At 37.6% G+C, this 12,776-nt stretch overlaps 1 protein-coding gene across 13 annotated transcripts in view; it reads left to right on the forward strand.

Moving 5' to 3' along the window:
* WDR26 (WD repeat domain 26) overlaps positions 1–12,776 on the forward strand; it is a 45,645-nt gene that overhangs the window by 11,683 nt on the left and 21,186 nt on the right. For 10 of the 13 annotated variants that reach the window (XR_012158213.1, XR_012158214.1, XM_073338750.1 and 7 more), the window contains 4 exons: positions 1,278–1,375; positions 2,377–2,533; positions 4,359–4,481; positions 8,141–8,279. Coding sequence is in view for 11 of the 13 variants with exons in the window: in XM_073338750.1 (XP_073194851.1) it covers positions 1,278–1,375; positions 2,377–2,533; positions 4,359–4,481; positions 8,141–8,279 (517 nt within the window). In the remaining 2 variants the exon portion in view is untranslated. The remainder of the gene's footprint in view (positions 1–1,277; positions 1,376–2,376; positions 2,534–4,358; positions 4,482–8,140; positions 8,280–12,776) is intronic. The other 3 variants (XM_073338745.1, XM_073338746.1, XM_073338747.1) reach the window with 3 other exon arrangements.

The raw sequence follows: 12,776 nt of genomic DNA on the forward strand, positions 1-12,776 counted from the left end.
AATGTCTTGGTAAAACTGAAGCACTCTTCTCCCTTTTTGGCCCACTCCTGTTGAAGTCAGTGGGGAAAACTCCATTGCAGAAGTAGGGTCTCTTATCTCTTCCCCTCCTTCTTCAATCTTTAGTACTAACTTTGTTTTAAAAATCTGAATTATTTATGCTGTTGGTGATCACTACTATTTAAAATGGCAAGGGGAAGAAATTTATTATACTGACAGTATTGTTGTATCGTGATTCATATCATATCCTTATTCATCCAAAATAAGTGTTTATATATACTGCCTTTATGGTATCAGAACCTAAACTGATAAGGACTGGAATTATGTCCTTTAAAGGAAGCATGTTCAGTCTCTTTTCCTATAGCTGAATAATTCTCAAGTTGGTAGATGTAGGGGTTGGGTTGTTTGTTGTGTGTGGTTGTGTTGTTTTGTTTTGGAGTGGGGAGAGGGGGTGCAACATGTGCACAGTCTTTCTTTTTTTCATCTCTCCTGAAGACCAGTCTAAACAAGATCGGTTTTGTCTCTTATCCATTACCTTGTATTGGTACCTTCTCTCCTTAAAGCTTTCTAGTTAGTGACAAAGCAAAAGAGAACTAGAGCAAATGTCTATTGTCCATCACCCGGACTCCAACAATAAATCTTACTAATGCGTTGTATCGTCACCATCCCAAGGACGAATTGCAGAGCCTGGTAGTGTTGGCGGCGTTGACAATGCAATTATGCTAGAAATTCAGAAATTTAGTATGATGCAGCTTGAAACACATCTGTATACCTCAAACACACTGGGATCAGTTAGCATAGTCAATTTTGTTTACATCTAGGTATATTTTGTGCCATCATTGACTAGTCAAACTTAATGTAAACTTCTGAGTCCACTGAGTTGGGATTTTTGTATTGAAATTCATAAGCTTTTGGGTTAATCTGCATGGGGGGGGAAACAAAATATATTGCTTACAAAATAAAGCATCATTGTTCCCTTCAATTTGCCCCAGTCTAGTCTTTGACTCCTCATACATTTGTCCAAGCTTTCACTTGAGTGCAAGTTGGTCAGGAGTGACTGTTTTGTGTGTCCTAAAGATCAATACATTCTGGCTGTAATAAGTTGATGTGAGAGGGAGGTCCCAAACAGAGGTCTCTCTTCTTAGAACCCCCTCTACCCCACCCCACTTAAATATGAATTGTAAACAGGAACATCTCCATATACACCATCCTTACAATTGAAAAAAAAATTTTAAAGGTTTAGACCATAATAGGATTTTTCATTCACTTTGTTTTAACAGGTATCTGATGTGTAGTCATGCAGAAGACTTGCGTGCAAAAGCAGAATGGGAAGGAAAAGGAACAGCTTCCAGATCTAAACTCTTGGACAAACTCCAGAGTAAGATGTTTAATGTTCAGCATTTAAATAGATTTTTCTAAATACACCCCAAATATTTTTCTAGTACATTCCATTTAATAGGATAACTTTCGAGGAAAGTTTATTCTAATTACACTTACTATCAATGACTGGTGCTTTATGGGGAAGGTAATTCTGGTTAATGGGAATGACTGAGTGATTTTTTTGTGGGTCTTAGGTCTTGTGCCTCTCAATCTTATGCTGTCTCTAGCTGTTTGTAATAACAGCTTTCAGTTCTCAGTGTCTCTGCTATATGTAGAAAGTATATGAATTGTTTTCACTGCTATCTGCTCTGTCAGGTTGCTTCTTCCATGTCACTCACTTGTGATAGGCCAACATGTTGGATGTATTGCAGCTGCCCTTGATATTGACTCGGAGACTGTCTGATCCTAGAGCATGTGGTATCTCATTTCAATTCTATGGGTCTATCATATAAAACAGTAGTTTTCAACCTGTGGTCCGCTGACCTTTGGGGTGGGGTGGTCGAAGATTTCCGAAGGGGTCTGCACTCCCATTTGAAATTTTTGAGGAGTCTGCAAATGAAAAGAGGTTGGAAAGCACTGCTGTAATGTGGTGGACTCTACTGCTCCATTAATAGCAGTACTAACAGTGTGTTATCTTTTAATTGGGAATTCCTCATAGTGAGTACAAAAGGTGGTCTAGTGGAGACTCTCACAGTTGAGGATGTTACTGGTAAAATCAGCATGCAGCAGTCTACTTTGTATAAATGAAACTTTTGCTGATCAAAAGCAACAGAGAGCTGAAAAAGTGTAGTTCTGTTTGAAAACGTCAGTGAATCTGAGTTCATCTTTGGGTCCTCAGTTACACAGTTGTAAACCAAGTTGAGCAGTTGGATTTTTTTAATTTAGAGCTTTTTATGGGTTTTTATTCAGTAAAGATCTCAAAGATAAAATGTGCATTTGTAATTTTTGTGGGTATTTTTTCTTTGTTTGTGTTTGTTTTTTTTTTTTAATTTTTTTAAGCATACCTACCACCGTCGGTGATGCTTCCCCCAAGGCGTTTACAGAATCTGCTACGTCAAGCTGTGGAGCTACAACGAGACCGGTGCCTATATCATAATACCAAACTAGATAACAATCTAGATTCTGTGTCACTGCTTATAGACCATGTTTGTAGTAGGTAAGAATTTCTTTTTCAACTTTTAAAATTGATGGTATTTTTTAAAAATATATAATACAATCCACTTACATAATATTGTTCCTTTGAAATGTAGGTACATTTGTTTCAAATTAGAACATGCTGGAGTACACTGGGAAAAGCCAGGTCCATTTAGCTGACTAACTTTAACTGTTTGTGCAGACAAACTACAGAACATGTATGAAGATGCTTCTTAATGTCTGGCTACTTCTCCTTAAGGGAATGAAATTTACTGTTTAATGTGATGGGTGTATGTATTGAGGATTTAGCCTTAATCTAGGTGCACAAACTCGCAATTTATTGGCTGCAAGTTTGATTATTCTGTCAGTGTCTAATAGCTATCAAATTGTTACTACCCATTCTTTGTCTTCAAACTTCTTGGATGCATAAGGTAAATCTATGTTTACTGTTCAAGGTCATATTCCAGATTTAGCCTTTAATTAATGAATGCTATTACATTTTAGAAGTTGAAATTAAATAAGAACATGCAATTCATTCCACTCTCTAATTCTTGGTCATAGCTAAAAATGTGTAATGCAAACTGAGTAAGACAGAACACACACATACATGTTTTTAAATTTGGCAACGTTTGTTTCATAAGAAAACACACACATTTCTTAACTCTTACATATGAGTGCAAGTTTCACATGTACACAAACTCATTGATTGTTTAGATAATAAAGGAATTTTTTAAAACTAGAGTAACATTGGTGTTGCTTAGAAATTTAAAATGTTGTGAAACTTGTGCAGGCACCAGGGAGGAAGTAACTCAATGGTGGTATATCATGCACACAGAGAAACAGTTGCTGTGTTTTGAGTATTTTTCTTCAGACAATTAAAGCTCCTCAGGGATCTAGCAGAAGTGACATGAATGTAAGGACAAAGTTTGTAGATATTTCAAAGGTATAATTAGGGGGTAAGGCCACAAGTTGCTGGACACTGAAGTAGCACAAGAAAAGGGGATGGTGTTTTATATTTTTGGTGGTTGGAGTAGCAGTTCAATTCTTTGGCTCATAATTAAGATTTTCTTCATATTAAATGCTTACTACAGAGAGCTGCTACTAACTTCTCAGTACTCCCCTGTAATTCTGTTTGTCTCTAAAAATTGCCAATATCTCCAACCACATGGGATTTTTAGCTTTAGACTATTTGGTATCTATTTTTTAAACTGAAGATTTCCATTTCAATAGTCTTTTCAATACTTTTATTTAGAATCTAAATGACCATCTTAATATAACTATATGTTCAAGTAATTGTTTTGGCTTTAGACTTTTGTGCTTTTAACTGCCACAACGTCTTAAATTCCTTTCTTCTATGGACTTTTGGCCATCTCACTTCATTTCAATTCTGGGGAATAACTAGTGGTTTGAAGGCTTTCTTTAATGTATGTAGGAATTGGGGTCCTTGTACTTAAGAAAGGATTCTTAACGTTAGGGCAGTAATAAATTGTGTACTGTATTGATTTTTAATACTTACTGCCAGTCTAGAAGTGTGTTTAATGCTGTGTTTTGTATCCAGCTAACAAGAGAGTGATATCAATACAATCGAGACAACCTCCTTTAAGATGTAGTGATATAAAATAATACAATAATATTTGATAAGGGCCAAATGTAACGAGACTGGGCTTGTCTAAACCCCACCCAAAGGAAATATATGCCCACATAGGTCAAACTTTTATCTTTTTCTAATTTTGTATCCTCCACACCCAGACATGCATACTGGGTGTGTATGTATATGTATATATATATCAATTAAACCATAGTCTCATGTACCCCCTTTCTTCCCCTCCCCCCTTCCCCCCCAAAAGAAGACACTTCAAAACAAAGGCTTCCACTCTGTCCTCAACTCAACCTATTGTACCTACCTATTGCAGGGGTCTGAGATCAGTATGTGGTGCGCCGTACATGCTGCAATGCTTGGGCATAATGAGGTGAGTTAAAGACAGTGGAAGCCAGATTCTGGATTTTGTGTTTAGGCCTTTTTAAGTATGTGTAAACAAATTGATAGAATTAAAGTAACAGTAATCTAATAGTTTAAAAAGACAATGAAACTTGGATAATGTTAAAATTGATAGGATAGTCTACTGGTAACTTCCACTTTCATATTTATTATTATTATTATTATTTATTTTTAATGGCGTTAATCTGTATGGATTTCTGACAATATTGGAATCTGGCATGCTTATATCACATTAACAGATACAATACTGAGATAAACAGACAGGATTGCTGCTTCTCAGGAGGTGGAATGATGGAGAGGGCTCAGAGTGGTGGGTGAAGCTTTTTCACATTACTGGCCTTGTGATAATGGAGAATTTAATGGTGGGCAGGTGGGGGACTCTTTCCTGCATCATTTGATTTTATAATCAACCCAATTTTAACTCCCCCAACCCTTTTTGAGAACTAGAAAGTGGAGTCTGCGTACTTACCTGGTTCTCCTCTCCTACCACTTCAGTTTGTAGTTGTAGGATTATGCATAGGAAGATGACTTTTATTTAAAAAACACTGAAGGTTTTGGGAGCAAAGTGAACATTTCCTCTTGCAGATATTGGATTAGCAACACTGTCAGTTTTGATGGTGTCTGTTTGATTGATCAATGTTTTCATTGTAAACGCTGGAAATAAATTCACTTTCACGTTTTTGTTAAATTATTATTCCGGTAATTTTAATTTAGTTCTTTTGGTCTGTTTTTAAAGGATTAAATTTAGAATTCTAAACCTGTGAAAACACAGTAACTGGTGAACCATGGTGTTGACATGGTGGAATAAAGCATAAGGAAACACTAAGGCAGGGGTAGTCAATAGGTAGACTGGTGATCTGGATTTGGCCCACGGATGCTTTTGAATGGACCCTGAAATTTTTTTTTTTTACTTATTTAAAAAAAAAAAATCCAACAATTTTTTTTTTTTTCTCTGGAGTCTGGACCTTGATTATACCTTGACCAAGAAATCTGGATCTTGACAAAAAATAGAGTACCCCTGCATTAAGGGCTTGTGTACACTTGAAACACTACAGTGGCACAGATAATCCACCTCCCCGAGAGGCAGTAGCTAGGTCGATAGAAGAACTCTTTTTTTTTTTTTTTTTTTTTTTTTTTTTCATGGCACGTTAGGTAGGCTTAACTTCATCACTCAGGGGTGTGGCTTTTTCACGCCCCCTAATCAATGTAGCTGGATCAACCTAAGTTTTTAGTATGGACAAGACCTAAAGTTTAAGTGCGCTATACTGAGCAGATGAGTAATAAAGGACTTTTGTGAAAGCAGAAATGTAGAGAATCATAGAATATCAGGGTTGGAAGGGACCTCAGGAGGTCATCTAGTCCAACCCCCTGCTCAAAGCAGGACCAATCCCCAATTAAATCATCCCAGCCAGGGCTTTGTCAAGCCTGACCTTAAAAACTTCTAAGGAAGGAGATTCTACCACCTCCCTAGGTAATACAAGTATGAGAAGTATGATTGAGCATGAGTACTCAGTTAACTAAACAAAACCTGTTCAAACTACTATCCCTCTTAACCAACATCTTGTCTTGTGGAACAGAACTTGATATTCTTGGGTGGTTACATCTTCTGAAAAGAACAGTGATTGAGTACCTGTTTAATACATACATCACTATCTGTGAGGTGCAACTTCTGAGCAACTTGCTTCGTTAGTTGAGTGAGAAAAACATCTCTCTTCTCTCCTTGTTTCCTTGCATTAGTGTAAGTTAGTTGCATGGACTCCTTGAATCTGTCAGTGACGGTCAGGTCTGCTGCTATAAATGATGCTTGTGTACCATGACTTTCATTCATTAAGTTGATATTTATATGTTCTTGCACAAAACCATTTAGTGTATTTTTTTTTAACCAAGTCCCATTTTTTTAAAAAAGGGATAGCAGCTTTAGAAATACAGTATTAGAACTGGCAGAGCAGTAGTAAACATTAATAACAAATTATGCTTTAAAACAAGTCTTCCTATAACCACCGTGTCTCAAATTCAGTTTACACAGTCCTAAGATCACAAACTTCTCGATTGTCTAGAAACAGTTACAGTACTGGGAAATGCCATTTGAAAATACCGTGTACCCCCTCAGAACATATTGAATTAGGCTAATTTTCTATTTAACCATTCTTAAAAACCACAAAGCCATGACGTTGGAGGCATGCCTCCAACTCTTTTTTCAGTTCTAACTAATTGTAAGGGGGGAGGTGGGGTGGTGTTTTCCTGCCTTATGTTTTTCTGATTTTTGGGAGGATATTGCTTGCTGCTCTGATTAGTGTAATACCAAGAGTGTTTTGCTACTTAAAGAATGCACAGAGAGTATCTTGAAAGGAATCCACATCTTTGGCATACTAAACAAATTTGTAGTACTTTTTTGCAGCATTGGCTTAATTACGTCACTGACTCTTACCAATAAAAATTATTGAATAAAGAGAGAGAACTTATTTTAGGACAGTCACTTGTGTCATGAATTTGTCAGTATTGAGTGTAAGGTAAGATTTTGTAACAATGTTTTATGACTAGTTTTACCTAAATTGTATTAATTTATTGCAGTAACTCCCTAGTCATGGATCAGGACTGCTTTGTGCCAAGAACTGTACAAATACATAAAAAATGGCTCCTGCTCCTGTTAACTTGTAAGCTCTATGGGGCAGAGAGTGTCTTGTGTTTGCACAATGTCTTGCACATTGGCATCTCTGGAAGCTATAGTGACATAAATAACACACGCAATCAGCCAGGTGATTTCAAACACTGCATAACTACTTGTAGTTAGTGCCAGTTGGTGAGCTGCAAACATAACCGAACTTCTCTCCATTTTTCTGCATGAATTTAACTTTTTGATGGTAGGATCTTCCTTGACACATAATTGGTGGGGAGGGGGATTAGCTGCTATTGAAATAGCTTACTGCTCTGTTTTTGTTTGCTCAGAAGTGGGGTAGTGTTTGTATGTAGCTTGCAGAGTAACAAAATACCTCAGTGATAAACACTATATTAAAAATCTTGTGAGTTTCATTTCTTGAAAATGATCTTGTAAAAGTTAGTATTTCCATTACTCCTTTTTAGCACATAATTAATCACTTCTGTGGAGTTGCCAGAAATAACTAAAGTGAAAAGTTGTGTAAATTGTTAATTTATTAACCTTAACTTTTATTACACTAGTGTCTAGAGGCCCAATCAGATTGGTGCATTGACTGTTGTATGTCCTAAAAAACTTTAGGAAGATCCAGTTAGTGTCCTGAAGATCTTATAATTTTAATTTGAGACGCAGTGAGTGTAACAAACAATAGGAAGGAATGGAGAGGGAAGTCTGAGGATAACAGTAAGATCTTGTGACTTAGTAGATTGGCTATATTCACATCTTAATGTTTTGGGGTCATTTAGGGGGGTTTCTTTAATGAATATGACTTTTTTTAAAATCACCAATATCTAGTGGCCCTCAAACTAGACTGATACTGGCTAGTTAATCTTCATAATGAGCTTTGAAGACGATCCTGTCTTTTTTTGAACATACATGTTAACTGCAGAAATCTTTACTTTTATAATTAGTTTTTACCAATTGTTTATCGGATTGTGTTTAACAAACCCTATGGTTTTGTTTTTGCTTTGTTTCAGGAAACAGTTCCCATGTTACACACAGCAAATACTTACAGAGCACTGTAATGAAGTATGGTTCTGTAAATTCTCCAATGATGGAACTAAACTAGCAACGGGATCAAAGGACACAACTGTTATTATATGGCAGGTTGATCCAGTAAGTGCTCAGACTTTAACGTGTGTGTTTAAAGATAAAAAAGACCTAAACTATCTGCATTTCTTCTAAATCATGCAGTGTTTCTTAAATTTTCATTGTGCTTTTGCCTAAGGCTTTCCTAAAGTTTTTGGTATTATTTCAGTGAAGACCTTTATTTTAAATCCTCTTTACTTTTAATTATTTGAATTATTTTAAATAGAAGTCCTGTTCACCATTTAAACATGCCACCCCATCTTTGAATGATAAAATGTTCACAGACCATATAGAAGTTTCATCAACTATCTACTAGTTGCCATTGTACATACAACTTGAGGAACTTTTCTTGATTCATGTTCTATGAAAACCTGGCAAAACTCATCAAGAAAGGATGTACAGTTTTTTTGATTTTTTTCCTTCAAGACTAAGTTCTCCTGACGTTTTAAATTGTTACTATATATTGCTTATTTTCTTCTGCTACAAGAAGCCAGCCAAATCTCCTTACCCTAGCTATTGTATATCAGTATCTTTCCTGTCTGTATTGTATTTTCTTGTAAATAAAATGCTTGAGCTGTCACTCTGAGATTATTCAGGTCCTAGTGATATGTTGGTGTTTCAACCGCATTATGAATTGGATGAAATTATGTTCAGTTACTAATTGAAAACATATTAGGAAATGTGCCACAAATACATATACATAATGTACTATATGATATATGTATATACATATCAACGTGCATGTGCACACACAATATTCTGGTTTCTTAGAGTTGTAACTCAAACCTTTTGAGAAGACTTTAAAAATTATACTGGGTTGTTATTACTCAAACCCCAGTTATAAATTTGCAAGCTGCTCCTGCGTCCTGCAGCAGGATCTGAGTTGAAGGACAGTCTCCTCTTCTTAACCCTCTTTCCCCCCTCCCCCAAAAAAAAAAATTAGGAGGGAATATACCAGTTGAACTCTTTACTTTTGGGGGAACGGTGGGGGATCTTGAAAATAGTTAACAGACGAGTTGTGTGTGTACATACAGCTTGGAAAAACTTACTGCTAAGGATTCTCAAGGCTTGGTGCTAGAGATGATTTTTAATTGGAGCCAGACCACTCTATAGTTTATAAATGTCAGGAGGCTGTTAGAAAAGAGTTCGTTGTTTTTGTGTTTTTTTTTTGTAACATGGATTGAAAGTTCTAGCTTATTTAAGGAAAGCGATTTTAAGGGCAGATCTGTGGTACAAAATGGCACCTCCAGTAGTAGCAAGCAGTTTCATAGTGAATCATTAATTATATACTATTTAATCATACCAAAATAAATGCACTTTAGGTGTTTGAAATTGTGCCAAAATGTTAAGCAAGCAAGGGTCACTAGAAGAACAAACTAGTGAAACACAGCTTTTCTAATGGTGGTTATTTGGAGAAATTCCAAGAAACTGTATTAACTCTGTTAACAATCAGTAGATTTGAAATGCATTCCTGAGTAAAGCTGAAGGGAACACTTTTGTTACAGGACATATTGAAGATGGATTTAAATTGCATTAGGCCGTACCAGTCATTTGGTTTCATAGTTACCAGGGCATATGGAGTTCATTTATTTCTCTTCCCATTGTTTCAAGTAATTGTTGAACGTAAACAAAATAACTGGTTCGAGAGACTGTCAAACTTTATCCCAAACTTATTCTATTCCCTGTCTATGTGCTGATAGGGAAACATTCTTCAGATTTTCAGTCTATTTGAATCCTTTTGGGTTCCATCAATAGTTCAGCAAAGAGTATTCAGACCCTCATATTTGCCCTGAAAATAAACTTCTCCCCATCCCTGAAAGTCCAGTGTAATGAAAATGCTGCTGCTGAAATTCTTTCTTTCCTGTCACTCTGACTATCCCACGCACATTGAATTCAATCTGGTCTCTTGCATCAGCTTCAGCCTCCTCACCCAGAGGCTCTACAAACTTATCTGCCCCTATATTTTTGCTCTCACTTTCTCTGGCCCTTCTTCCACTACTTTCAGTCCTACTAGACTGCTCACTTACTCTGATTCTGTCACGTCAGTTAGTATCTTGACTTAAATGGGACCACTTATGGGGAAAGATACTCTACTCTACCTTTGGTCTTTCTGTTTTGCCTACTTGCTATATCTAGAAGAACTACCACGTGTCCTCTCCTCAAAATCCATCCTTAAAGACAAGCAGAATGAAAAAGTTTCCTGCCATGGTCGCCTTTTCCTGAACTATTGTTCCATGTCTTTTTTGTCTTGTCTGTCTTAGAATGTGAGTTCTTATAGTAGGAAATGTTGTAACTGTTTGTTTTGTAAGGGGATATCAGCTTAGTGTTGTGAAAAACAATATAATTATGTTGACCCTGTTCAACACTTTTTGTGGCGTTTTTGGCTTTGAAATTGAAGTAAATCCATACTAGTTTTGTAGCTGTGCTGCCACAGCTGATCGCCAGGCACAAAGAAAGAGACTTAAAAATATTTACCAGAAGCCAATGCAGAAGCTTGGGGAATGGAGCTGCAGGGGCAGGGCCTTGAGGTGTGTGTTAAACTTACATTTGTTGTTATACCTCCCCTATAATTTCCTTGTTGGAAAGAAGATTAGATCTTTCCCTTTCCTCAGCGCCTCCTTGCAGTTGGAGTGGGGTGAGATCTGTCTCATGGAAGAAAGGTTGCCTGTTATTCTTCAACAAGACAAGGGCCATAGATTGATCCTCCGTTGGACTTTCAGCATTTAGGTAGAAACAGACCTTTCAATCTCTGGGAGTAACATGGGCTCCGCCTCCTAACTAGTTCACCAGTTTCTGACTCCACAACTACAGGCAGGTGAAAAACAGACCTCTCCTTGCAAAGTTTAGATTAATAACCGAATTCTGCTGGTCTGTTGCAAACTTCTAAAATCTGGAGCAACTGGATTTCAGAGTAAAAAGACCTAAGATTTTGGAAGGCATGGGGAGCACATAACTGGCTATAGGGGGGGATCTTTCCTGCCTGAGGTACTGCAGCAGCACGTTTTCCCCTTGCAGCAGCAGAACAGCAAGTGGTTTGGCAGTGAAACATGAAGAAAGGAGAACTTTGCTTTTCTTGCTCTTACCCCCATCATCGAATGCGTGGACAGATTTGTCTTTTGTGTGACAAAGAGAAGGATTTGGTGGTTGCAGCCTCTCTAGCAAAGGGATTGCCTAGGCGTCCCTCTCCCAGTGGACACAGAAGGAGGTGCAGGAGAAATGGCAGGTGACTGATGTGCCCTCCCCTAGCTGGTGAGGGCAGACAGTTTCTGACAGTATCTTAGAGCCTTCAGCCTATGTCCTCAGTCACTGAGGACCAGTGTGGCCACAGAGAGATCGTGTTGTTTGTTTGCAGATGGGGAACAGCAAGGTGAAACCAGTGAGGGGGGACTTTAGGACCTGCCCTCAGCCATTTATCTAGCCCTCTTCTGTGTGCTTTGAGCGGTTTTTCTGTTTGGGCACATCTCCACTCAAGAATCCAGCTCACCTGTCTATCCGGTCTTATCGCAGATTCTCCAAGGTTGGGGACTGCTCACTTCCAGGGTATGGCTTGAGTCAATTCAGTTTTATTAAATCACATATGACATATGCAAACACAAAAAGAAAAACTCCATTTAAAACAGCAACATCCATATAATGCATTAAAATGTCAATCGGAACTTCTTCAACGTAATGTGTGAAGGGCAAAAACTGCCACTGATTTAATTACTGGTGATTAAGAAAATACTAAAAACATTATCTCTTTTGTATAAAGTATTTATTACCATCTCAAAAGGCAAAATCTAACATGCACTCAAAAGCTGGGAAATTCTACAATCCATAAGAGGACGTGGATCTTCCAACACTCTCTATTTATATGGGCAAAAACAAAGATAGGAAGGAACCTTTCCATAGCAGCCTTTAAGGACAGCAATTTCCATGGTTTGAAATCTTAACTGAGTATTGCCTTACATAAATGAGGATTTGATAACTCATTCAAATATGGTTCAAAAACATGGGCAGTCTTCAAAATCCTGAACCATAGCTGCATCTTCGTGTTTGGTAGTATCTGTCACTCTGAGTAGTTGACTTAAGTTGATGTAAAAGATATTGATAATAAGTAAATAATAGAAAAACCTAACTTAGCTATAATAAATTGAAGAGTCTTCTACCATGGACATAAGGAATACCCGGGTTGTTCTCCATCTCCTGAAGGTAAGGACAGGGCAATCTAAACCCTGGAAGTACCTCTCAGGCTCTCTGACCAGTGGAACCTTGGTTCTCATGGAACCTTCCTACCTGTGCCACCCAAGCACCCCTCCGCTTCCTTCACTGGGGGTACTGCCTCTCTCTGTCAGGGGGGAGTGGAATTCTCTCCAAGATCCCAAGTGAAAAAGAGCTGCCTTGAATAAGGCTAAAATTAAAACAGAGGGAGGGATTGTTGGAGAACTCACTAGGTCTCAGAATGCATTCCAGAGTTCCTGTATATATCCCAAGGAGTCCAAAGAGCCCCAAGCAAAAGGAGAGATATTGCCTATCCCCTTAACA

Source organism: Lepidochelys kempii, chromosome 3, assembly GCF_965140265.1.
Source record: "Lepidochelys kempii isolate rLepKem1 chromosome 3, rLepKem1.hap2, whole genome shotgun sequence".
NCBI lineage: Eukaryota > Metazoa > Chordata > Testudines > Cheloniidae > Lepidochelys > Lepidochelys kempii.